Source organism: Pongo abelii, chromosome 11 (assembly GCF_028885655.2).
Source record: "Pongo abelii isolate AG06213 chromosome 11, NHGRI_mPonAbe1-v2.0_pri, whole genome shotgun sequence".
Taxonomy (NCBI): Eukaryota; Metazoa; Chordata; class Mammalia; order Primates; family Hominidae; genus Pongo; species Pongo abelii.
This window is the reverse complement of record NC_071996.2, coordinates 130,642,095-130,665,976: the sequence shown is the minus strand read 5'-3', so window position 1 is coordinate 130,665,976 and position 23,882 is coordinate 130,642,095. Positions and strand designations below refer to the sequence as shown.

Sequence of the window (23,882 nt, the reverse complement as noted above, 5' to 3'; positions counted from 1 at the left end):
GGCTTAGCGAGGGGGTGAGTGTGGAGGGTAGGGAAGTGGATGGGAGGTGGACATATTTGGGAGGCAGACTTGATAGGAATGAGGAGACTCACCTGGCGCAGTTGGGGCAGGCAGTTAGAGGCATGCGGGACTCCCATGAGAGGTGTAAGCTGCTGTGTAGACAGTGGTGCATGCTCAGGAAGCACGTTTCAGGGGCGATCATGAGTCCAGGTTTGGACTTGCAGCCCTTGTGGTCAGTTGGATATGTGACTGGCGCTCAGAAAGAAAGGTCTGGGTTAGGGAGGGACACGGAGGGATTGTCTGACTGTGGGTGAAGTTGACCCCTTGGAAATGGATGCTTTGGCTGGAGAGAAAGTGACAAGAAGCCAGGGCAGCCCCAAAGAGCTCTGGGGGAGACTCCAAACAGGAGGAAGAGGGGGCCACAAGACACAGGTGGGAGCAAATCAAGGCAAGGCCAAGGGGCAGGGATGCTGGAGAACAAGGCAGACAAGAAGGAGGGAGAGTCGACTGGATTAGAGTTCATCAGGGAGCTCACCAGGAGCCCTTAGCCTTGTTTAGGCCCCACAGCAGATGCAGATGCCATATTTTAAATCGGGAAAACCCTTCTCCAGTGGCCTGGAGTAAGGGGTGACCTTGTTGTTCAGTGGCAAAGCCACGTCTCCTGGTTCTCAGTGCAGAGTTCTTCCCACTACACCATGCTGCCTCTTAAGAACAAGTGAAAATCTCGAATGAGTGTTACTCCAGGCTAAATTCCTCAGTTTACCCCTATTTCATTGTGAACAAATGCAGTTACTTTAAGGTATAAGAAAACAGTCTGCCACTGCAGTCCAGTCTCTGGATTGTCTACTGTTGATAACACCTTTCGTTATTTATTTTGATAACTCTTCCTGATACCCAACGGGCCTTTTTTCCTGCAATAGGGGAGGCCCTTGGAGGCGCTGCCAAAGCATTTGTGAATGATGTTGTAGTGCCACCCAGTGGCTGACTCGTTGAATTACAATTAAGCCTTAAAAAGGAGGAAAGCATTAGAAAAGAAGGGAATGATAATAGTAATGGATTAAGAATAATGAGACTCATAAAAAGGATGAATATATTTAAAAGAATGTTTATTTGTTAATTTTAATTGTGAAAGTTTTAATTGATCATGTAATCCATGAGTATATGTTTAGAATTTATACTGTGCGAGACAGTGGCCAAGATGCTGGGGTGGAAATAAAAACGTACATGGATTCCTGGCTACAAAAACTGTACCAGAGGCCGGGCGCAGTGGCTCAGGCCTGTAATCCTAGCACTTTGGGAGGCTGAGGGGGGCGGATCACTTGAGGTCGGGAGTTTGAGACCAGTCTGGCCAACATGGCTAAACCCCATCTCTGCTAAAAATACAAAAATTAGCCAGGCGTGGTGGCCGCCTGTAATCCCAGCTACTTGGGAGGCTGAGGCAGGAGAATTGCTTGAACTGGTAGGCAGAGGTTGCAGTGAGCTGAGATTGCACCACTGTACTCCAGCCTGGGTGACAGAGTGAGACTCTGTCTCAAAAAAAAAAGTATACTAGAAGACATCACCCCAAGCAGATATTAAGCAAAGTAGCATGCGCAAGGCAATAATGAAAGATAGGTGATGACGTTATTTAGTCATTAATTATTTTAGGGTAGATGTGGTAGTTTGGAGGGGAGTGAAATTGATGAGGACTACGGTTAAATGGAAGCAGAAACCTTGAAGTCAGAACTGAACGGCCTCAGGTCCTTTGTCTCATGTTTTTGAGTCTCAGCTTCCTCTTTTGGGAATGAAGTCGTAGGTACAGGGATGACTTTCCGCTTTACAGGGTGGTAAGGATTCCATGAGAAGAATGTATTAACACACTGTCATGTTGTGTCTAGATTTGTACATGGTGGCAGTTATTACTGCTGTTATGATTATTATATTTTTGGTGGAGGGATGGCAGAATTTGAGCTACAGGTAAAGAAAGGCTACTCTGACCTCACGGAAACAAGTGTGATTGGGGCAGAGGGTGGGGGTGTGGAAACTGCAGGGAATAAGGTTGGCGGGTGTGCGGAAAGGAGATTGTCCCCATTGGAGGTGTTGGTGAAAGCAATGACACCAGGAAAGGGGCGACTGAAGAAGATTCATTGACGGTTGCATGGGGCAGTGGGGAGAAGATCAGGGTTAAGGAGACGAGAGATACTGGTGCTTGTGGAACCCGTGCGAGAGATGACAAGACCATGGGCAGGTGCTTGGCAGTGGGAGGAAGGTAAGATGGGAGCATGAGATTTGGATTTTGGTTCAAAGCGAGATGTGATCAACTTGGTCATGAGAAGGATATGGAGAATGAGGGAAAGGGCTGACAAGGCTGGCAGCTGGATGGCGAGCTTAGATGATGCCAGGAACAGAGTTACTCTCTTCAGTGACAGGGAAGGAGGAGGCAGAGGGCTGAGCTCAGCTTTGACCCAATGTGTGAGATGAATTAACAGGAGAAGAGGATGCAAGAAAGTTTCTAGAAAACAGTTGGGGATATAGGATAGGACCAGAAAGTTAAATTTGAGAACCACAAAAAATAGAGGTCTTCAATTAATTCAATTAATAACATTGTGTCCTGAAGAAATTTTATAAAAGAACATTGAGTATATCTGGATAGATTGTTTTTAAGTGTAAAAATAAGAAGAGGCTTGAAGGGATTGAAATGTCACTCCAGGCATGGCATGAGCGTGATTTAGTGGATGAACCCTCCATTGTGCTAGGCTCAGGCTCAGGTAGGAGGAAGAGGAGAGGTTTAGGTGAGAGACTGACTTGTCCAGGTGTGAATTTGAGCTTGCTAGGTGTGAGAGCCTGAATAAGTTACAGCTTCCTTCATCTACATGGGGATCATAGCCTACATTTTTCAGTGTGCTGGTTGCATTAAATAAGGTAAGGTATGGAGCATGCCAGCCACATAATCCATAACCAAGCCTGATAAATACATTCCTTCCCCTTCCTGTGACATTTTTGATGATCAGCGTCATGGTCTTAGAGTTCAAGGGTGATTTGGAAAATCTGTATAATTAGAATAACAAAAGCATCTTTCTCGTTTGTTCGGTTATTCGTTTAATTATACTTTGCACTGATTTAACTTCTGGCTGAGAAAGAGCAGGAAGTCATGGCAGAAAAAGTGTGGCTGTACATATATTTGTAGTTGTTTATTTGTAGTGTTTCTCCTAGTGCTCCTACTGATAAAATGACAAATGATTTCTTAGATTTTTGTCATTCCCCATATGTTTTGGTCCCTGGGGCAACCGGATCATTGCCAGCCAAAAAGGCTGATTTGAAGATTTTGGTTTTTGAAAAGTACAGTACATATCCTCTTATCTTTTGGTCTCTTTTACTAAGTTGTTACGAAATAAAAGTAATTTTATCTTAGCCCTGTTCAAGAGACATTCTAGACTTAGGCAACTGACAAGGGACAAAATCCTAAAGGAATGCCCTGGCCTCAGAAGACAGGGAGGCTGGCGATTCTGTGTCTGCTCTCATCTCCTTCATCCTTTATTTGTACAGCTGGCCCGAGAGCCTACTGCTGCTCTAGGGAGGCGCAAATAACAGGTTTGATGACACGGTGTCAATTTGGCCTTTGAACCAAAAGAAAGAAAGAAAGAGATGATCTAGTGGCTTCACATGGCATGCCAAAGTTTCCTCAGCTGTCAAGCTGATTGTCATTTCTGGATTCAGTGGCTCTGTCTTCTGACTTCACTGTCTCACACTGAAATTCAGAAGCTGCAGAGGCAGTTGCGTGCGCACGGTAGCCAAAAAAACCCAGGGGTGCTGTGCATCTGAAAGCCAGTCATTCCACTGGGTGGTTTTTCTCTTTTTGCTAGACTGAATCTGGCACAGCAACTTGTTTTATAGCAGATTATTGTTGGTGGTGGAGAGTGCAGGGTTAGGACTGGGTGAAATATTTCTTTAAAGATTTTTTTTTAATGATGCAAAATTCATGTGATATTTAATGATTCTCTAGTTATAAAAATGTCTTTTATGGGCCTGCTACTTATGTCTATTTGTCCTGAAGTGAATTCTATTATAACCTCATGAAAAAGTAAGCCTACATATTTACTTGTAAGCACAAGTTCTTTTACTGACCCGTTCTTTTACATGAAACGATTTAAAGAAAATAGAATTATTCTCTGTATGCTGTGAATAAATTATTTACTCAAATTAGGTGAACTAACAAATGACTATTTCAAAGATTGGTGTTTGGGAAATTTTGGTGAGCAGCTTTCTGACAGATTTTGTGCTGTTTATTCAAGGTTTAATGTATTTCCTTTAAAAATTTATCATGTAGCAAAATACTTATTAAAATACGAAAAAACTGCACTAAATACAAAATCACAAAGTCTTAATGGTTGTAAAAAAGGAGAAATTTATGTTAGTTTTTCCACTTGCAAAGTAGGAGTAATAGTTGCCGTTGCATGTGTTTGAAATAAAGGCATAACAACACCTACATTATAGCTCAACAGCAAAAAACACCAACATCCCTGTTATTCAGAGTCATTGCTCATGGTGTGAAGTTGTACTCTGCACAGTTTGCTGTGGAATCATTGCCATTTTGCATAATTACTGTTAACCAACGTTCTAGGAATGACAATTCAGAGACATAAGACAGCATTTACACTTATCCCTTTGCATCCATGAGGAATTGGTTCCAGTTCCCCTGTGGATACCAAAATCCATGGATACTCAGGTCCCTGATACGAAATTGCGTAGTATCTGCATAGAACCTATGCACATCCTCCCAAATACTATAAATCATTTCTAGGTTATTCAGAATTCTATGTAAATGCTATGTACAGTATACAGTTATACTGTATTTTAAAATTTTTAATTTTTGTTGTATTGTTCTTTTCTGTTGATTGATTTTTAATTGATTTTTAAATATTTTCCATCTGGATCAGTTGAGTCCTCAGAACGGAAGCCAGGGATGTGGAGGGCCGCTTGTCTTGCCTTGGGGTAGAAGTGGGCCACCTTATTATTTTATGAAGTGTTCGTTGTTCTCTGCCTTTCTTACCGTCATGACTTTGGGCACTTAGACTCGGCCTTCCCCTCCAGGAGCAGAGGTTGGGTAGCTGTGGGTTTGGGAGGGACAGACAAGTGAAGAGAGTATGGTAGTCACGGGTGAGAGTGTTACTGCAGAGGCACCTTGGAGAGGCATCTCCTTCTCCAGAACAGGGGCAGGAGATCAGGGGAATCTTTACACTGGAGCCTTGAGAGATGCATCAGCCAGAGGCAGAGAGGGGGCGCTCCCGGCACAGGATAGCCTGTGCAAACGCTGTGAAAGAAAAGAGGTTGTTTAGAAATCTGGTGCAGGGAGGCCAGAGTGGCGGGCTGGGAGGAGGGAGGAGATGGTGACAGAGAGGGGTTAGCATCCTTCAATAATGCAAATAACAATTCCCTGCTTTACTTTGTTTTTCCCCCAAAGTATTTTATATGGGCAGGGTGCAGTGGCTCATGCCTGTAATCCCAGCACTTTGGGAGGCCAAGGCAGGAGGGTCACTTGAGGTCAGGAGTTTGAGATCAGCCTGGCCACACAGTGAAACCCAGTCTCTACTAAAAATACAAAAATTAGATGGGTGTGATGGCGCGCGCCTGTGGTCCCAGCTACGGGGGAGGCTGAGGCAGTAGAATCGCTTGAATCTGGGAGACAGAGGTTGCAGTGAGCTGAGATCACACCACTGCACTCCAGCCTGGGAGAATGAGTGAGACTCCATCTCAAGAAAAAAAAAACAAAAAAAATAAAGTATTTTATATGGCATTTTCTCAAATCAGCACACATTTCTATACTAAATGGAGTTTTATTATTCTTACTGTTGTGTTAAACATTTCCACTCCTTTTTTTCCCCTCTGCAAACTTCCCATTAGCTCACTGGATTCAGTATTGCATGCCTAAAATGAAACACATTAAAGAGATTTATAGTCAGTTAATCGGCTGTCTCTTTTTCAGTTACCCTTTTACATTAAAGCATGCATTTTGGTATGTATCTAAATAATACATTACTGTAAAGTACTGCATTCACAAAAGATAATTTGGGGAAGTTTATGTATAAATTGCATGCAAGATGAAAAGATAATTCCCAAACTTAATGAAAAAGCATTTATTTCCTGAATTTTGTATGTAGAAAACAAGGGAGCTTTTAAATTATGTTAATTAATCTTATTTCAACACAGGTTAGACAGAAAGGTGCTCTGAAGTCATTGTTTGTTTTTACTTTTAGATTGTAGTTTAGAATTTGCGCAGTTACCTATTGTAAGTTGATAAGCCCCCACAATGCCCCAAATGGTTTGTGCTCACATAATTACACTTTGTATTTTATTGTTGTCTTTTTCATAATACATATTTATGTATTTAAGTTTCCTTTAAAATTCTAAGCTTTTAGCATTTATATGGATACTCAATAAATAGTAGCTATTTAACAATGATGAATGAGCATGAAGAAAAGGGAAAATGCATATAAAATATAGTTTTGATTTGTAAAATTTAGGCAGATGTTAAAGGTTGTCAATCATGTTTGTCGAGTTAATGACTTAATGGTGAACAAGAAGTGGTAATTAATCTTTACTCTAAAGTCACTTCTGCTGATGGTAAGATGTACACAAAGTATGAGGTTGGTGAAAAAGTTAATTGCGGTCTTTGCCATTGCTTTTAAAAGGCAAAAACCACAATTAGTTTTGCACCAACCTCATAGAATGTAAAATTGCCCTGGCTTGTGTTTTCACTTCTGAGACATGCAGTTTCTTTTATGTCCTAGAAATGTTCATTTATAAACATCTATTTAGGGAAAGTGTCTGTTCTTTTGTTTCTCTACTGGTGGGATTGTATGACATACTATTTTGTGCCTGTTTTTCTCTTTAACAATTATCCATTTATAATAATAGTAATATATAATAACAATAGTTAGCATTTGTTATGCCAGGCACTATGCTAAACGCCATTACATGCATTATTCTTTTTATGCTCATAAGCCATTGACAGATAAAGACGCCGAGGAACAGAGAGGTTAAGAAACATACCCAAGGCCACATAGCAAGTCAGTGTGGTCCTGGGCTTCAAACCCAGGAGGCTGACGCATAGCCTGGGTGCTCAGTCACTCTGTTTCTCCCTCATGAGCATGGGGAGGATGTTCTATGTCGGCCTGGACAGATGGACTTTGCTGGTGGCTTGCACGTGCTGTTGGGGTCCCACACGTCTTCCTCAGACCTATTGTTTCTGTGCTTGGGCTCTGGGGGACTTCAGCTGCTGGCATCTGCATCTGTCAGGGCTTTTTTCGAAGCCCCAGAGGCTCAGTTGGCAGGCACTTCATACCCATCACTGGGGCCCTCAGCCAAGGAGATAAATACCCCCACTCCCTTCCCCTAGGGTGGGATAACACTAAGATGTAGGCTCCCCTCAGGGTTAAGTCCCAGGTGCCCACAGCGTAACTGACCTGAAACTGCCCCTTTCTTGTCTGCCTTCATTTCCCTGGGTCGCGCTCTGTTCCTGACCTGCACCTCCTTCACTTCTCAAATGGAGAAGTTGGTCTCATTGACTTCTTGTCCTCTGCGTTGCTCCTGGAGCACCCCAATGAAGTCAGACTGTGAGGGGTTTCGCTGTTTGAAGGCACCCTAATTTATTCACTGAGTCTCAGGTTGGTGCCTCTCCCGTGGATTTCCAGTTTCTCTTGCTATTGCATAGAACACTGTGGTGAATGTTCTTGCACTATTTTTATGGGGCTCCTGCCCCATCTCCCTCCTGGTGTCTGGGCCTGGCCAAGGCCAGCAGCACTATCTAAAGTGACATCCCAGCCGGGCACGGTGGCTTACACCTGTAATTCCAGCATTTTGGGAAGCTGAAGGCAAGCGGATCACCTGAGGTCAGGAGTTCGAGACCAGCCTGGCCAACATAGTGAAACCCAGTCTCTACTAAAAATACAAAAATTACCTGGGTGTGGTGGCATGCAACTGTAATCCTAGCTACTCGGGAGGCTGAGGTGGGAGGATCACTTGAACCCGGGAGGTGGAGGCTGCCATGAGCTGAGATCACACCACTGCACTCCAGCCTGGGAAACAGAGTGAGACCCTGTCTCAAAAATAATCATAATAATAATAAATAAAAATAAACAAAGTGACACCCCAAGTGTGGATCAGGACCAGGTGGGTCTTGGTTACCGTTTCTTCCCGTCAAGGTGCTCTCTGACCTTCTACCCAATGTGGGGTTGACCACATGAGGAGCTCTGGCCTTCATGCTATGGGATTGTCTGGAGCCCTTTGGTTGAGCCCTGGTTTTGGAGGGTGGCTGCCTAGCAGAACACTTCCATTTGCCCATGAAGCATTTCCTTCATGGGATTGCATGACATTGGGTTGCCAGAGTAGGGCTGGCATGCTGATTTCGGGTGACTCCAGTTTTTATATAGATGGGACTCTGCAAGAAATATTTTGCTCAGGGCCCTGCACTCCCAAGAGGTAACCCTGTATTAGCCCTGGAGACCTAAGACATCTGATCTGAGCAGATATCTCCTAAACCCTGCCAAGCTTTTCTGTCCATATATCAAGACTTACTTGCTTATTTAATGCAGTCATCCATGCTGTTTTGTGAAGCAAGAAGTTATAAAATAATTTTTCTTAAATCTTTGCAAAAATTTTGAGAGGTATGAAATATTGCAAGTCGAACTCTTGACCTCAGGTGATCCGCCCGCTTCGGCCTCCCAGAGTGCTGGGATTACAGGTGTGAGCCACCGCACCTGGTCGGGATGTCACTTTAGATGGTGCTGCTGGCCTTGGCCAGGCCCAGACCCCAGAAGGGAGACGGGGCAGGGCCCTGAGGCATAGGTTCTGAGGTAGGAGGCCCCATGAAGCTTCTTCGCTTAAAAGAAGAGGTGGCTTTTCATTCATGGAAAGTTGGATTACATAAATTTAATGTGACATGGAGACTAATTCCAAAATATGACTAAGAAATTAGACAAAAGCAGCCAAAAAAGAAATGTTGTCCTTCAAAAGGGCAGGCAAATCATTAGTTATTTGAAGTAAATAAAAGATCTGGCAGTTTCCCTTACTCTATTTGTGTCACAAACATAAAGGTAAATACAACTTTGATTTTTTAGTTTCTTGCTTCATTAAAAAGCCCAAGATCTCTAAATTTGATTGACAGAATGAAAATAGTAAGATAACTATAATCAGTTGATATATGTGTTTCTGTGCACACACATACACACATATTGCACACATACATACATACATATACACATGTGCAGTAATTGAAATTTATCATATAGCTTAATTCAGATTGAAAAGGGCAATGCCACTATTTATGTTTTAATTAAATCAATCATTTTCTTTTCTTGTCTTGTCTTTCATTTCCTTTTCCTTTTCTCTTTTCTTGTCTTTCTTTTCTTTTTCTGAGATAGGGTCTGTCTCTGTCACCCAGGCTGTAGTGCAGTGGTGCAATCAGCTCACTGCAACCTCTGCTTCCCAGGCTCAAGTGATTCTCCACCTCAGCCTCCCGATACAGGCTCACGCCACCATGCCCAGCTAATTTTTGTATTTTCTGTAGAGATAGGGGGTCTCACTTTGTTGCCCAGGCTGGTCTTGAATTCCTGAGCTCGAGTGAACCTCGTGTCTCGGCCTCCCAAAGTGCTGGGATTACAGGTGTGAGCCACCAACTCTGGCCATTTGTTTCTATTATTAGAGTTGTGCAAATCTAATTTCCAAGTCTTCTGTAGGCCTGAATGACTATATGTTTGTGTTAGAAGACAGTAATTAAGAATTGCACCCCCATTTCTTTTTAATCTTCCTTCTCAGGGTCCACCAGGACCACCAGGGCCACAGGGTCCAATTGGACCCCTGGGAGCCCCAGGACCCATTGGGCTTTCAGGAGAGAAAGGAATGAGAGGGGACCGCGGCCCTCCTGGAGCAGCAGGGGACAAAGGAGATAAGGTAAGCCACATCTTATGTGGAGATTCACATGAACCACTCACCAGCACTACTGCACCGTTTTTTTTTTTTTTTTTTTTTTTATTTATTTATTTATTTATTTATTTATTTTTAATTTATGAAGTATTTATTGATGATTCTTGGGTGTTTCTTGGAGAGGGGGATATGGCAGGGTCATAGGATAATAGTGGAGAGAAGGTCAGCAGATAAACACATGAACAAAGGTCTCTGGTTTTCCTAGGCAGAGGTCCCTGCGGCCTTCTGCAGTGTTTGTGCCCGTGGGTACTGCACCGTTTTTTGTTTTTGTTTTTTTTTAGACAGTCTTGCTCTGTCACTCAGGCTAGAATGCAGTGGTGGGATCTCAGCTCACTGCAGCCTTCGCCTCCCAGGTTCAAGCGATCCTCCCGCTTCAGCCTCCCAAGTAGCTGGGATTACAGGCGCATGCCACCATGTCCAGCTAATTATTGTATTTTTTAGTAAAGATGGGGTTTCACCATATTGGCCAGGCTGGTCTCAAACTCCTGACCTCAAGTGATCTGCCTGCCTCGGTCTCCCAAAGTGCTGTAATTACAGGCGTTAGCCACTGTGCCTGGCCAGCACTGGAGTTTTATAACCATGAGTAGTTTATACTTGAACCTTATAATAAATGAAGTCCCTGAACTCCTCTGCAATAATTCATCCTCATTCTTGGCCCCTTTCCAGAGGAGCATGCCCTTCTGGACCTTTAAATACATGTGTGTACCCAGTGATAAGTTACATTGTTTCATGGCTTTTTAAAAAACCTACATGACATTAATTATATGAATCACACTGAGTTTTCTCTTTTCACTCAACAATATGTCTTAGAGACCATTCCTTATCAGGCTATGTAGATTGAACTTATTCCTGAAAAAACATTGTATAATATGCCATAGTATGAATAAAACTATAGTTTATTCCCTGTTGATGAGCACTTGAGATTCTATCCCAACTTTGGGTAGTGCAGATGTGCAAAAATAATCCTATCAATTGCATGTGTTCACAGTTAAGGGTTTGTTACTCTAGGATCGAGACTCTGAGTGTTAGATTTCTGTTCACAGCATGTTAAATGATTTACTTAAATCAGTACTGCTAGGTTGTTTTCCCAAGTACAAAAGAAAAACGCAAGAATTGATTCTTCAGTGTTGGCTTTTAGACTCATCAATGTAAAAAATAGGTGACAATGACTGCTCAGCATGTTTAAAGCTGAGTAATTAATTGTTAATATTTTCAAGTAAATCAGCTTATTAATTTAGAATTTTTATCTCTTTGTTTTATTTTCTGGGATTTTAGGGTCCAACTGGTGTTCCTGGATTTCCAGGTTTAGATGGCATACCTGTAAGTATCCCTAAATTTTCTCCACTTTTTTTAAAAAGGCAGAAGTACTCATCAAAATCCTTAAAACCACATGTATATATACATAAAATATATATTTATAGAAACCACAAGATATATATTATATATAGCAAATATTTGCTATATATACCACAAGCACCATAATATATATATCTTTCACCATAATATATATCTACATATATAAAAGATATATATTAGATATACAAGATACAGAATACATTAGGTTGGTGCAAAAGTAATTGCGGTTTTTGCTGTTACGTTCAATCCCCCGCAATTACTTTTGCACCAAATATATTGTATATATAAGATATATATAGTATGTACACTATACAATATGTATCTTATATTTTACATATATAAAATCTACAGTATATACGATATATATCTTATATCTTACATATATTTTATATAGTATATATCTTATATCTTACATATAGTTTATATATCATAATATCTGTTAATTATGTATTATATAACATAAAATACGGTGCAAGATATATACAATATATATGTTATGGTGCATAGTATATATTATACATAGCAAACTCTTTTTATATTTTCTCATTTTAGTACATGAAAGGGTGTTTACATTTAAATTTTGTACAATAACTCCCAGAGCAAAACACTTTACTTGGAAAGCAACGTTTTCAAACAGGTTAGAGAAAAAATTCCAAAATATGAGCTAGGTATACTTGTTATGTCAAGTACAATGTTCTTGAAATTAATGCATACTCATAAGGAATGTTTTTATTTGCTGATGAGTCCTAATATTTGTAGTAAGCTTAATACTCTCATTTCTCATATGAAAATGGAATGGAAAAAAAAAAGAGGTATGGAGGGGCTTTGTAGTTCATTATAGTATTTCTAAGAATTTTAAGGACGGTCCCCTCCTCAATTTCCCAGAGTACTGCAAACTAAATTAGTTTAAATTTGTTATCTTAAAAAAAATTTAGGTTTTATTTTTACATGCTACATAGCCTTTTGGGGTAGAGAGAAAGTTTCACAAAACTAAACAGTAAATGTGTGAATCACAATTGCCATAATTTGAGTATTCATATTGCATAAACTTTATGTTATGATATTTTTGCAAAAATGCTTCACTTATAATTTTGTTTTCTGCAGGGGCACCCAGGGCCTCCTGGACCCAGAGGCAAACCTGGCATGAGTGGCCACAATGGCTCAAGAGGTGACCCAGGGTTTCTAGGAGGAAGAGGAGCTCTTGGCCCAGGAGGCCCCCCAGTAAGACACCCACAGCTCATCTTAACAGGAATCTTAAGTGAACAGGCTCTATGGTGGAACAGGCTTGATATATTCAAGAAACAGAGTTAATACAAGTGTGCCTGGAGCATTGTCAACAAATGGGAGTGGCTGGGGGATAAGGACAGAGAGATAGGCAGGACTTAGAATATGCAGGACTTTGTGGATGATGGAAGGAGGCTAGATTTTCTCATCCATGTTAGGTAAAGGCACTGGATGGTTTTAAGGAAGGAAGCAACATGATCTGATTGATGTTTCATTAAGATGTCTCTGGCTGCTGTGAAGAGAATAGATAGTAGGGAAATAGAAGCAGAGAGACCAGATAGCAAAATGTAAATTGTTTATCTTTCAGGGTTAATTGCAGAAACATAAACCTACTAGGTATTTTGAATAGAAAGGAATCTGATACAGGGAGTCTGGCACTTATTGTAATAGTTGGAATAGTAAAACTTAGGACCACACGAGACCACTGATTTCAAAGGTTCACAGCTAGCTGAGATCCAGAGTCAGGAAGCTGTAACTGCACTGTAACCACTGCCTGTCACCCCATGTCTAGACACTAGCAAACAACACTCAAGTTTCTGCTTTCCTGCTTGGCAGCAACAACAGACCAGGAAGAGAATCTCTTCCAATCTTCTGCCTTCCACATCTCCTAGGTGGAACCTAATTCACATCCAGCTATAAAGGAGTCTGAGCAATGCAGTTTTTATCTTTCTAGCCCCTGTAATGCAAGAAAATACATTAGAAAAGATTCAGAATGGATGTCCAGCAACAGTTGATAGTATCCAGCAGTTGGGGGAAAACTTACGGCTCTTGGCTTTTTCTTTTTTCTTCAGAATTTTGGACTTTTATTTAAACACAACTAGAGCAAGAGCTACCCCCCATATTCCCTTTCTTTCTCTCTTTTTCTTTTTCTCACTTAAATAAAGATCAGAGATCATTTGACCTTTCCAAATTGTTTTTCTGTGATTTTTTTTTTTAGCATTTCTCCCTTCCTTAATTAAATATCATTTCACAAGTTTCTTTCTAGAAAGTTTTCTTAGCATGACCACTATAATCATTCATTCTGCTGTCATTCATGAGTCTTCCTTTTGCTCCAGATCCTAGAGCAACTGATCTGAACACTAAACTCAAAAAGAATTTTCCATACTCACATTTTTTCTTCTGGTATCAAATAAGAACAACCACCACCTTTCATTGTTAAGTTTTTCAACCATCCTTTACTTTCAAACTCAGCCATTTGAAAACTCAAGTGCAGTCTGGTGAATGCACATTTATTAAGCTCCTCAAATCAGGCCAAACCTCATTCTACAGATTCATGAGCATTCAAGAGAGCAAGGGTTCTCAGTTTTAGCTTTAACATAGCATGCAGTACCGGCCACAATCCTGAAGTTTGTCATAACGGTCTCTTTGCAAAGCAACCAACTTCCCCTTGACTCACTTACTATACAGACACCCCTCACTTTGTACAGTAAAGTAAGAATGACCAGGCAAGCTAAAAACCACACAAAGAAACCTTTTCAACTGATGAGAAAATTACTATTGTCCCACGACCTTTAAAATGTTTTGTTAAAACATTAGAAACTTTGCCAGTTATAAATATATAAGGAAATGAAAGAACTAAATATTTATTTAATATACTGTAATTTGAAACATTGAGAACCAAGGTGTTTTATTTCTTTGTAAAAACTTATCAAGAGTAGTTTCAACAGTACTTGCCTTTTTCTCATCATGTAACTTGTGATACTAAAGGAATATGTCTTTTATGTTTTTTTGATGAAGTATGATACTCCTTTCTAAGTTTGGATCTGTTTCCAGTGTTGTGAAGTATCTCTAAGGTTTCCTTTAATGTGAAGTTTTCATCTGTGTCACTTTACCTAGGACACTGTCATCCTTTTCATCACAAGCACTTTCCTGGTTTGTCTTTACTAAGTTCCTCTGGCTGCAAATATAGTCTCTCAAATGACAACAATATCATTATTCCCATGATCAGCTATTTCTTCTATAACTCCACTTATGTTTTATTTGAGTTTCATTTCCAGCATTACCATTTTCATTTCTTTGCTTCATTTTCATCATTATTGGCCAATTTCCTCTTCCAACTATCCATTTTTGTAAAATGTTATTTGGGTTTATTGCTGGGATAAGGAGGCAAGCCAGCTACAAGCTTTGCTGTCTGTGACTGTGTGTGTGCTCTGAATAATACGTGTGCAGGGGCCAATCACAGACAGACTTTGACAGATATCATTGAAACTGACCCATTAGTCTCATAGATGTTCTTTGGATCAACATAGAAATGGATCCTTCTGATCTTAAAGTTTGAAACCTATGTGTTTTATCTGAGTTCCTTCCTCAGGAGAGGACACCCAGGCCTCTCAAAAAGTATCAAAGAACTGAAACTCACCAGATCATGGCATCCAGACAATGAGATGCCAGACCCCTGATTTTGTTTCCTTACCTAGGTCCTGTTTTCCAATACATTGTTACATTTCTTCCCTGCTATGTGAACCCCTAATTTTAGTCAGTCCAGGAGATGGATTTGAGACTGATCTCCCATCTCCTCAGCTGCAGCACCCAATTAAAGCCTTCTTCCTTGGCAGTAGTGGTCCTCTCAGTCACTGACTTTCTTTGCAACATGTTTTGGTAACATCATGTGATCATGCAGTAATCACAATTCACATCTGTTATTTATATAGCAATTTGTGGGCTGAGAGGATAGCAATTAAGTTTGTACGTTATGCAAGTACTCAGTTAATATACAATGGTGACTGAAATTTGAACCATGTTGTTGGAGAACTGGTGTTGTTTAATTTAACTATGAAACTGAAATTCATTCAGACTGGAACTGTGCAAAGCCAAAACTGCAGATACTACCAAATCTGATTTCTCAAGTAAATTGTTGATGCAATTTAACCTTCTGCTGTTAAATATCTCCCATCAGAAGCCAAGTGAAGCACTCCTCTAAGAGAGATTAACTTTGAAATATGTATATCTTTCATATGAGCTTGATATAGAAAGATGGTAGGATTTTTATGTGGTAACCAAGAGAAGATATATTAAGAATTGAAGTAGGGGCCAGGCGTGGTGGCTCACGCCTGTAATCCCAGCACTTTGGGAGGCCGAGGCGGGTGGATCCCGAGGTCAGGAGATTGAGACCATCCTGGCTAACATGGTGAAACCCCGTCTATACTAAAAAATACAAAAAAATTAGCCGGGCACGGTGGTGGGTGCCTGTAGTCCCAGCTACTCGGGAGGCTGAGGCAAGAGAATGGCAGGAACCCAGGAGGCAGAGTTTGCAGTGAGCAGAGATCACGCCACTGCACTCCAGCCTGGGAGACAGAGCGAGACTCTGTCTCAAAAAAAAAAAAAAAAAAGAATTGAAGTAGGATATTAAGATGTTAAGTAGGAAAACCTTGGGGAGGGGGAAGAATACACTGAGGTATTTCATTCACTTTAAAAAAATATCCTAAGCAAACTAGCGACTATATACAAAAACCTTCTGAAAGGAACATGTTATGTTTTTTAAAATAATTCTTAGGCCTATTTTGAATACAAGTACTGAAATGGATAAAATCTCTCTCTGTATATATATACGTTTTACTGTTTCTAGGGCATAGATTAACAATTGCAAAATTAGTTATTTGTAGGAAAAATGCATGTGTTTTATATTGTGAGGAAATACGAAAATTTTCTGCTAAATAGCTATATATGAGTAGATACTCTGTCTTAGAAGATTCCTTAACAGATCTTAACTGAATACGGAGTAAATATATGTGAGAACCTTAGGGTGATAATAATATGGAAGATGATAAAGAAGTGTCTGCTTGTTAATCATGTCAATAATGGTAATTTTAACTGATGAGTAATATTTTATATAGAAAAGAAAATACTGAAATGGTAATATTCTATTTTCCTCTTAAGTACATAAATATTTTATTTTCAGGGCCATCCTGGGGAAAAGGGAGAAAAAGGAAATTCAGTGTTCATTTTAGGTGCCATTAAAGGTATTCAGGTAAGTATTATGATCATGATTGGTTAAAAGATTTTTTTTTTTTCCCAAATAGGTAAGCCCATGCAGGAAATACTCAGACAGGATTTTTCTTCAAAATGTCCCTGAATACACCAATTTTTATCATTACCTTGACCCTCAGGGATGGCATCATACTTTTGTGTGAAGGCACTGGCTTTAGTTGCCAGTAAAATTCCAGCACTGCAAAATTCCAGTACCTCTGAACTAGTCAGAACTGCAAGGGATGTATTTATTTCAAGGTTTCTCAACTCCTGACATTTTGGGCCACATATTCATTTGGTGTGGGGCTGACTTGTGCATTATAGGATGTTGAGCAGCATCCCTGGCCTCTGGCCTCTACTCATTAGATGCCAGTAGCATCCCCTACCTCTGAACTCCCCAAAGCGTATATCCAGACATTACCAAATGTCCCCTGGGGGGAAATCACCCCAGTGGAGGACCACTGATTTATTTGTAATTAAAACATTGTAATATTAGTGCTTGCCATCCAGTACAGTAAAAGTCACCATTATTGAACTTGAAAATGATGTAAACCTTATAGCACTTTGCTTGATACATTTAATGGTGTTGTGTTTTCAGCAGGGAGTGATGTACAATTGTTCAGAAATAAACTCATGAGTGACCACCTCATCTCTCAGATGAGAGGCCGTGGATGAGTGATAGGGATCAGTGGAAATGATGCATTAACAGGAAAATACAGCCCATTTTCAAGATGTGTGGTCATTTCTTTTAAGGAAGAATATTCTGCAGCAATTAGATAGAACTAGTCCTAGATTGCTTCTATCAGACCCTAGGTTCTATGCCACCCAGAATGGACACACCTGAGCAGTGATCCCTTTAGTGCGCTCACCATTTATGTGTGTAGCCTCTGTGCCTATTTGTCTTTCTTAAACAGCAAGAACAATGGGTTTGTTTATAGCTTAAGTGATATATTAATAAACTAAACGTCAACAGCAGGGTCATTATAGGAACCAGTATGGTGTATTGGAAGGAGATAACTGAGGCTTACTCTCCACTGTGACTTTAAACAACTCCCTTAACCTCCTCAGTCTCATGTTCGTTATTTTGTGAAAGAAGATTAAAATAATATTTACCCTGCCCCTTTCTTAGTGTTGTTAAGACTGTTATAATAATTTATATTGCAGCACATTGTAAATGGTAATGTCCCATATCATATTAGTTATAGTGAGCATTTTTTTGTAATTGTGGTAATAGAGGACGTGTGACATACAAATATAGAAGGGGGATGAATATAGAGAATTCCTTATCTTAAAGGGAAACAGAAGATCCCTAATAAAAATGATCTGTAGATCAATAACCCTTGAGTGACAATGCTCTTGAGAGTCTATATCCACTTTATACCCATTCTAATGGCTATTATTAAAAAAAAACCAAATCTAGCAATTGTTGGTAATTACACAGAGAGTTGGAGCCTTATGCATTACCGGTGGGAATGGACAATGGTGCAACCACTGTGGAAAATAATATGGTAGTTCCTCAGTAAATTAAACATAGAATTACTATATGATCCAGCAATTCCACTTCTGGTTATATACCCCAAAGAACCGAAAGCAAGGACTTGAATGGATATTTGTACATGCATGTTCATAGCAGCTTTATTCACAGTAGCCAAAAGGTGGAAATAATCGTGTCCATCAACAGATGAATGGATAAACAAAATGTGGTATATTCATCCAATGGAAGACTGTAGAAGCTTTAAAAAGGAAAGATGTTCTGACACATACAACAACATGGATGAACCTTGAAGATATAATATTATGCTAAATGAAATAAACCAGTCAAATATCGTATGATTTCACTTATATGAAGTTTTAAAAATAGTCAAATTCATAGAGATGGAAAATAGAATGGTGGTTGCCAGTGGCTGCGGGGAAGAGGGATGGGGAGTTAGTGTTTAATGAGAACAGAGTTTCCATTGGAGGAGACGTAAGAGTTTTGGAGATGGATGGTGGTCATGGGTGAATAACAACGTGAATGTACTTAATGCCACAGAACTATCTGTACACTTAAAAATGGTTGAAATGGGCCGGGCACGGTGGCTCACACCTGTAATCCCAGCACTTTGGAAGGCCAAGGTGGGTGGAGTACCTGAGGTCAGAAGTTCAAGACCAGCCTGGCCAACATGGTGAAACCCCCTCTCTACTAAAAATACAAAAAAATTAGCTGGGCATGGTGGCGCATGCCTGTAATCCCAGCTATTTGGGAGGCTGAGGCAGGAGAATTGCTTGAACCCAGGAAGTGGAGGTTGCAGTGAACGGAGATGGCGCCACTGCACTCCAGCCTGGGCGACAAGAGCAAGACTCCATCTCAAAAAAGTTTGAAATGTCCATTTTTTTTTTTTTTTTTGAGACGGAGTCTCGCTCTGTCACCCAGGCTGGAGTGCAGTGGCGCGATCTGGGCTCACTGCAAGCTCCGTCTCCGGGGTTCATGCCATTCTCCTGCCTCAGCCTCCCAAGTAGCTGGGACTACAGGCTCCCACCACCATGCCTGGCTAATTTTTTGTATTTTTAGTAGAGACGGGGTTTCACCGTGTTAGCCAGGATGGTCGCGATCTCATGACATGATCCGCCCGCCTTGGCCTCCCAAAGTGCTGGGATTACAGGCTTGAGCCACCGTGCCCGGCCAAAATGTCAAATTTTAACTTACATATATTTTACATTTTAAAAAAAGAGCTTTCCTTCAAGAGAATATATAGCTTTTGATCTTTTAAAGTAGGTTGAGTCTCAGCACAGAGTCACAAGGCGATAGAGGTAGACAGAAGCTGGTGAGAGGCAATTTCCACCTGAGTTTCTTTTCTGTCCACTCTAGGGTAGTCAAGGGGGTCAAGATGTTTATAAAGCATAGCAAGGTGTGGAACCAGACCAGCAACAGGTAAACTGTGAGGAAACGGGACCACTGGATTGAGAATTTAGAACAATTTAAACAAAGACAAAAATCTCATTTTGATTCCATGTCATTACTTCAGCGACCTTTCTCTGTTGGGTAGAAGGAGAATTCAGAGCTTAAGGAGAAAGAAAATCGCCTCTGCATATCCCTTCCTCAATTTTAGTCAACACCAAAAAAATTGAACAAACTGCACAGTTAGAGGAGTCCAGATAATTTTGTGTATATTTCTATTTTTACATAATCTGTGTTTTAGGAACATTGTGTGGACTTAAAGCAATGCATTCTTATTTTTGCAGGGAGACAGAGGGGACCCAGGACTGCCTGGCTTACCAGTAAGTCTCCTGAGCAGGCTCTATGCTTCTATTTCCTCCTCAAATAGCCTATGATCCACGTTTTAATCCCAGCAAAGCCAGCTACATAATTTGTGTGGCTCACCTAGTGAAAAATGAAAATGTGGGTTCCCTGTTCAAAAATTATTAAGCATTTCGAGATGGCAACTGCAGAACATGAAGCATGGGGCCCTGTGTAACTGCACCAGTCTCATGCCCATGAAGCTGTACTTGAAGCTCATCAAGCTCTCTCCTGCCTTCCTCTTCTGTCTTCTAATGATCTTGTGGCATTACTCAGGTATGTGCAGCCACTTAATATTTAGGAAAGTGAGTCCACTTAGCAACTACATACATAATATATACCAGGTAGAATAATCTTGCATTGCCTCTTGCTACCATTTTGCTTGGTGAATCAATATTTGTATATTATATTTAATATTTTGCCCATCTTCATCTCTCTGATGTTTCTGATGTGAGAAAGTTTCACAAAACTAAACAGTAAATGTGTGAATCACAAATGCCATAATTTGAGTATTCATATTGTGTAATCTTTGTGTTATGATATTTTTGCAAAAATGCTTCACTTATAATTTTGTTTTCTGCAGGGGCACCGAGGGCCGCCCAGACCAGCAATTAAATTATCATATTAGTCTTTCCAGTTTTTCGATGTTTACAAGATTAAAATTGAGAGCAGTTTTGCCGGCCAGGCGTGGTGGCTCATGCCTGTAATCCCAGCACTTTGGGAGGCTGAGGTGGGTGGATCACGAGGTCAGGAGTTTGAGACCAGCCTGGCCAACATGGTGAAAGCCCCTCTCTACTAAAAATACAAAATTAGCCAGGCATGGTGGTGTGTACCTACAATCCCAGCTACTCGGGAGGCTGAGGCCAGGGAATCACTCGAACCCGGAAGGCGGAGCTTGCAGTGAGCTGAGATGGCGCCATTGCACTCCAGCCTGGGCAACAAGACTGAAACTCCATCTCAAAAAAAAAAAAAAAAAAAAAAAGACTGGGTGAGGTGGCTCACGCCTGTAATCCCAGCACTTTGGGAGGCTGAGGCGGGTGGATCACGAGGTCAGGAGTTCAAGACCAGCCTAGCCAAGATGGTGAAACCCCGTCTCTACTAAAAATACAAAAATTAGCCAGACGTGGTGGTGCATGCCTGTAATCCCAGCTACTTGGGAGGCTGAGGCAGAGAACTGCTAAAACGCAGGAGGCGGAAGATGCAGTGAGCCAAGATAGCACCACTGCACTCCAGCCTGGGCGACAGAGACTCCGTTTTGCCTTCCAAAAGTTAAGCTATAATTTTGCCCTGTAACTTCTGGCTAGTGATGGAACGACTTTCCTGGGTTGGTTTCCTTACTACGATTGAAGCTCAGGTCCATGTAATAAATGTGATACCTCAATGTTGCTGTTAAGATAAATATCAGCTCATCCTCCTAAACAGAGCAATTTCATTATACACTCCCCAATCATTTGATTTGGGCAGAGTCAGCAGGAGCCCAGGGAACATCTCTCCACACTTCCAGGCTAGCCTGGCTGTAACCTTTTCTTGGCAATTTGTGTATATTTGTATTACAACTTACATGTTGTAGAAAATTTTGTATGGCTGACTCATTTTGATCTCAAATTAGGGACTATATTTCACCAATTTGAGATCTTGCAGACCATGTTTTAAAAATATACTAAAAAGTATAAATACAATAATAATACTTTAAAAGCATCCTGATGTATATCAAAATTGTAACAGAATTTAGGAGTAAGTAGTAATGCATTTTCTTTGTTCTCCACTTTTGTTATTACAGGATGTATTTGTAAATAGATAGATTGATCTCTGGGTCTTAACTGGACCCTAAATGAAGGAATTTATCACAACTACCAGAGTGCTGCTACCTTTAGCTTGGTGCTTGTTTTGTTTTGTTTTTTTGAGACAGAGTCTTGCTCTTTCGCCAGGCTGGAGTGCAGTGGCGCCATCTCAGCTCACTGCAACCTCTGATTCCCTGGTTCAAGTGATTCTCCTGTCTCAGCCTCCCGAGTAGCTGGGACTACAGGCGCCCGCCACCACGCGCATCTAATTTTTGTATTTTCAGTAGAGACGGGGTTTCACCATGTTGGCCAGGATGGCCTCGATCTCCTGACCTCGTGATCCGCCCCACTTGGCCTTTCAAAGTCCTGGGATTACAGGTGTGAACCACCATGCCCAGCCTGCTTGGTGCCCTTTTAGGGCTGCATCAAAGTTGCTGTTGAAAATGTCCTAGCAGGCCAGATGTGCTGGGGGCTGTGATTTCTTTAGAGGTTTTTATCCACATGGGATCACACGCAACTCTTTCTGTGAAAGATGATTACAATTTTGGGTAACAGATGCACTGATTTTTCTCACGTTATAGGGATCTTGGGGTGCAGGAGGACCGGCGGGCCCCACAGGATATCCTGGAGAGCCAGGGTTAGTGGTGAGTACAGCACTGCTGATGTGATCCCTTTAAAAACCAGATTCTACATGAAAATAAAGAAGCAAAGTTGCCATTTTGGGTCAGACACAGGTGGGCAGTTTCAGAGATTATAATCGATGAATCAGTGAAAACCCACCATTATCAGTGGGACTCCATCTTGAAGCACAGGTCCCCTGCGGATGAGACACTGACATCATCTTCACAGAAAACAGCCCATCCATGATAGAAACTCCATCATTGCATGTTTTAAAATTAAGGGTTTCCTAAATGGGACCTTGGGGTAACAAAAGAAGGCACATTCTGATTTCTATGTCTGATGATTGATTTGTGTTTTTTTCTCCCTCGATTTAGGGACCTCCGGGCCAACCAGGGCGTCCAGGTTTGAAGGTAGGCAGTCATGAGCAAGATATATCAATAGAGCCCCGAACAATGAAATAATTGACCACTGATATTTGTCAGATGATGGCTTTCCTCTTATCAGACTTCCCAAAGTATTCCATAAACTGCAATAAATTGTGTAGCCAGAAGTCTTAATTGCTTTTAATTACTTTTTTAAAATTCAAAAGCAGTTAGATTCTTTTTCATTTCTTTCTCAGGGAAATCCCGGTGTGGGAATAAAGGGGCAAATGGGAGACTCGGTAAGAATTCCCTCTTGCTCTGAGGCGCAGATGGTGAAGTGTGTGTGCTGCTCAGGGGTGGAGGCTGTTCTGATTATTTGAACTTGTACTCATTATCTAGTCCCTACCCAATTTTATGGCTGAGAACTTTTCTTTGCTGAATTATTATGGCACCATTACCCTTGACTGTAAAATGAAAGCTCTGACAAAATTTAACACTACATTCAGGTTAATTTGTGTAACATGTTTCACCCTAGCAAACAGATTGAACATTTTTGACAATATATTATGTCCAGAGTAACAGTTTTGTCAAATCACGGATTTGTTTTGCTTAATTTCACATAAGTCCTAAACTCCACCCTTAAATATGCATATAAATACACATATAAATGACTGGAACCAAGAGCACTGAGCAATACACGATCTCCAACCCACTCTTTTTCTACACCCCTCCTCCCTGTCTCCTCCCCCTGCCATTCACACCCACTGTCCTTTTTGGCTGAAGCATAAAACTTAGTAAGAATAAGCTTTAGAAAAGTGATTTAAGGGCTGGGCACAGTGGCTCACGCCTGTAATTCCAGCACTTTGGGAGGCCAAGGTGGGTGGATCATGATGTCGAGTGATTGAGACCATCCTGGCCAACATGGTGAAACCCCATCTCTACTAAAAATACAAAAATTAGCTGGGCATGGTGGTGCGTACCTGTAGTCCCAGCTACTCGGGAGGATGAGGAAGGAGAATTGCTTGAACCTGGGAGGCAGAGGTTGCAGTGAGCCAAAAAAAAAAAAAAAAAAAGAAGAGTGATTTAAGAAGGCAACCCACCTGGAAACAATCTGAACGTCCAGCAGTAGGTGAGTGGCTCTTTCAACAACTGAGGGCAAGTCAATATTAAGCATCTGCTCCATGCCAAGCTAGGACTGACACTGGGTGTGGGGATTTAGCAAGACAGACCTGATCCCTGCTCTCATGGAGTTCCAGCGTGATTGAGTAAGTCATG

General features: G+C 41.0%; 1 protein-coding gene across 2 annotated transcripts in view; it reads left to right on the top strand.

Moving 5' to 3' along the window:
- COL4A4 (collagen type IV alpha 4 chain) overlaps nucleotides 1-23,882 on the top strand; it is a 155,593-nt gene that overhangs the window by 33,593 nt on the left and 98,118 nt on the right. For both annotated transcript variants that reach the window (XM_054549909.2, XM_063713074.1), the window contains exons 5-12: nucleotides 9,793-9,927; nucleotides 11,236-11,280; nucleotides 12,421-12,537; nucleotides 16,499-16,567; nucleotides 19,789-19,824; nucleotides 22,206-22,268; nucleotides 22,620-22,655; nucleotides 22,865-22,906. In XM_054549909.2, coding sequence (XP_054405884.1) covers nucleotides 9,793-9,927; nucleotides 11,236-11,280; nucleotides 12,421-12,537; nucleotides 16,499-16,567; nucleotides 19,789-19,824; nucleotides 22,206-22,268; nucleotides 22,620-22,655; nucleotides 22,865-22,906 — 543 coding nt within the window. The remainder of the gene's footprint in view (nucleotides 1-9,792; nucleotides 9,928-11,235; nucleotides 11,281-12,420; nucleotides 12,538-16,498; nucleotides 16,568-19,788; nucleotides 19,825-22,205; nucleotides 22,269-22,619; nucleotides 22,656-22,864; nucleotides 22,907-23,882) is intronic.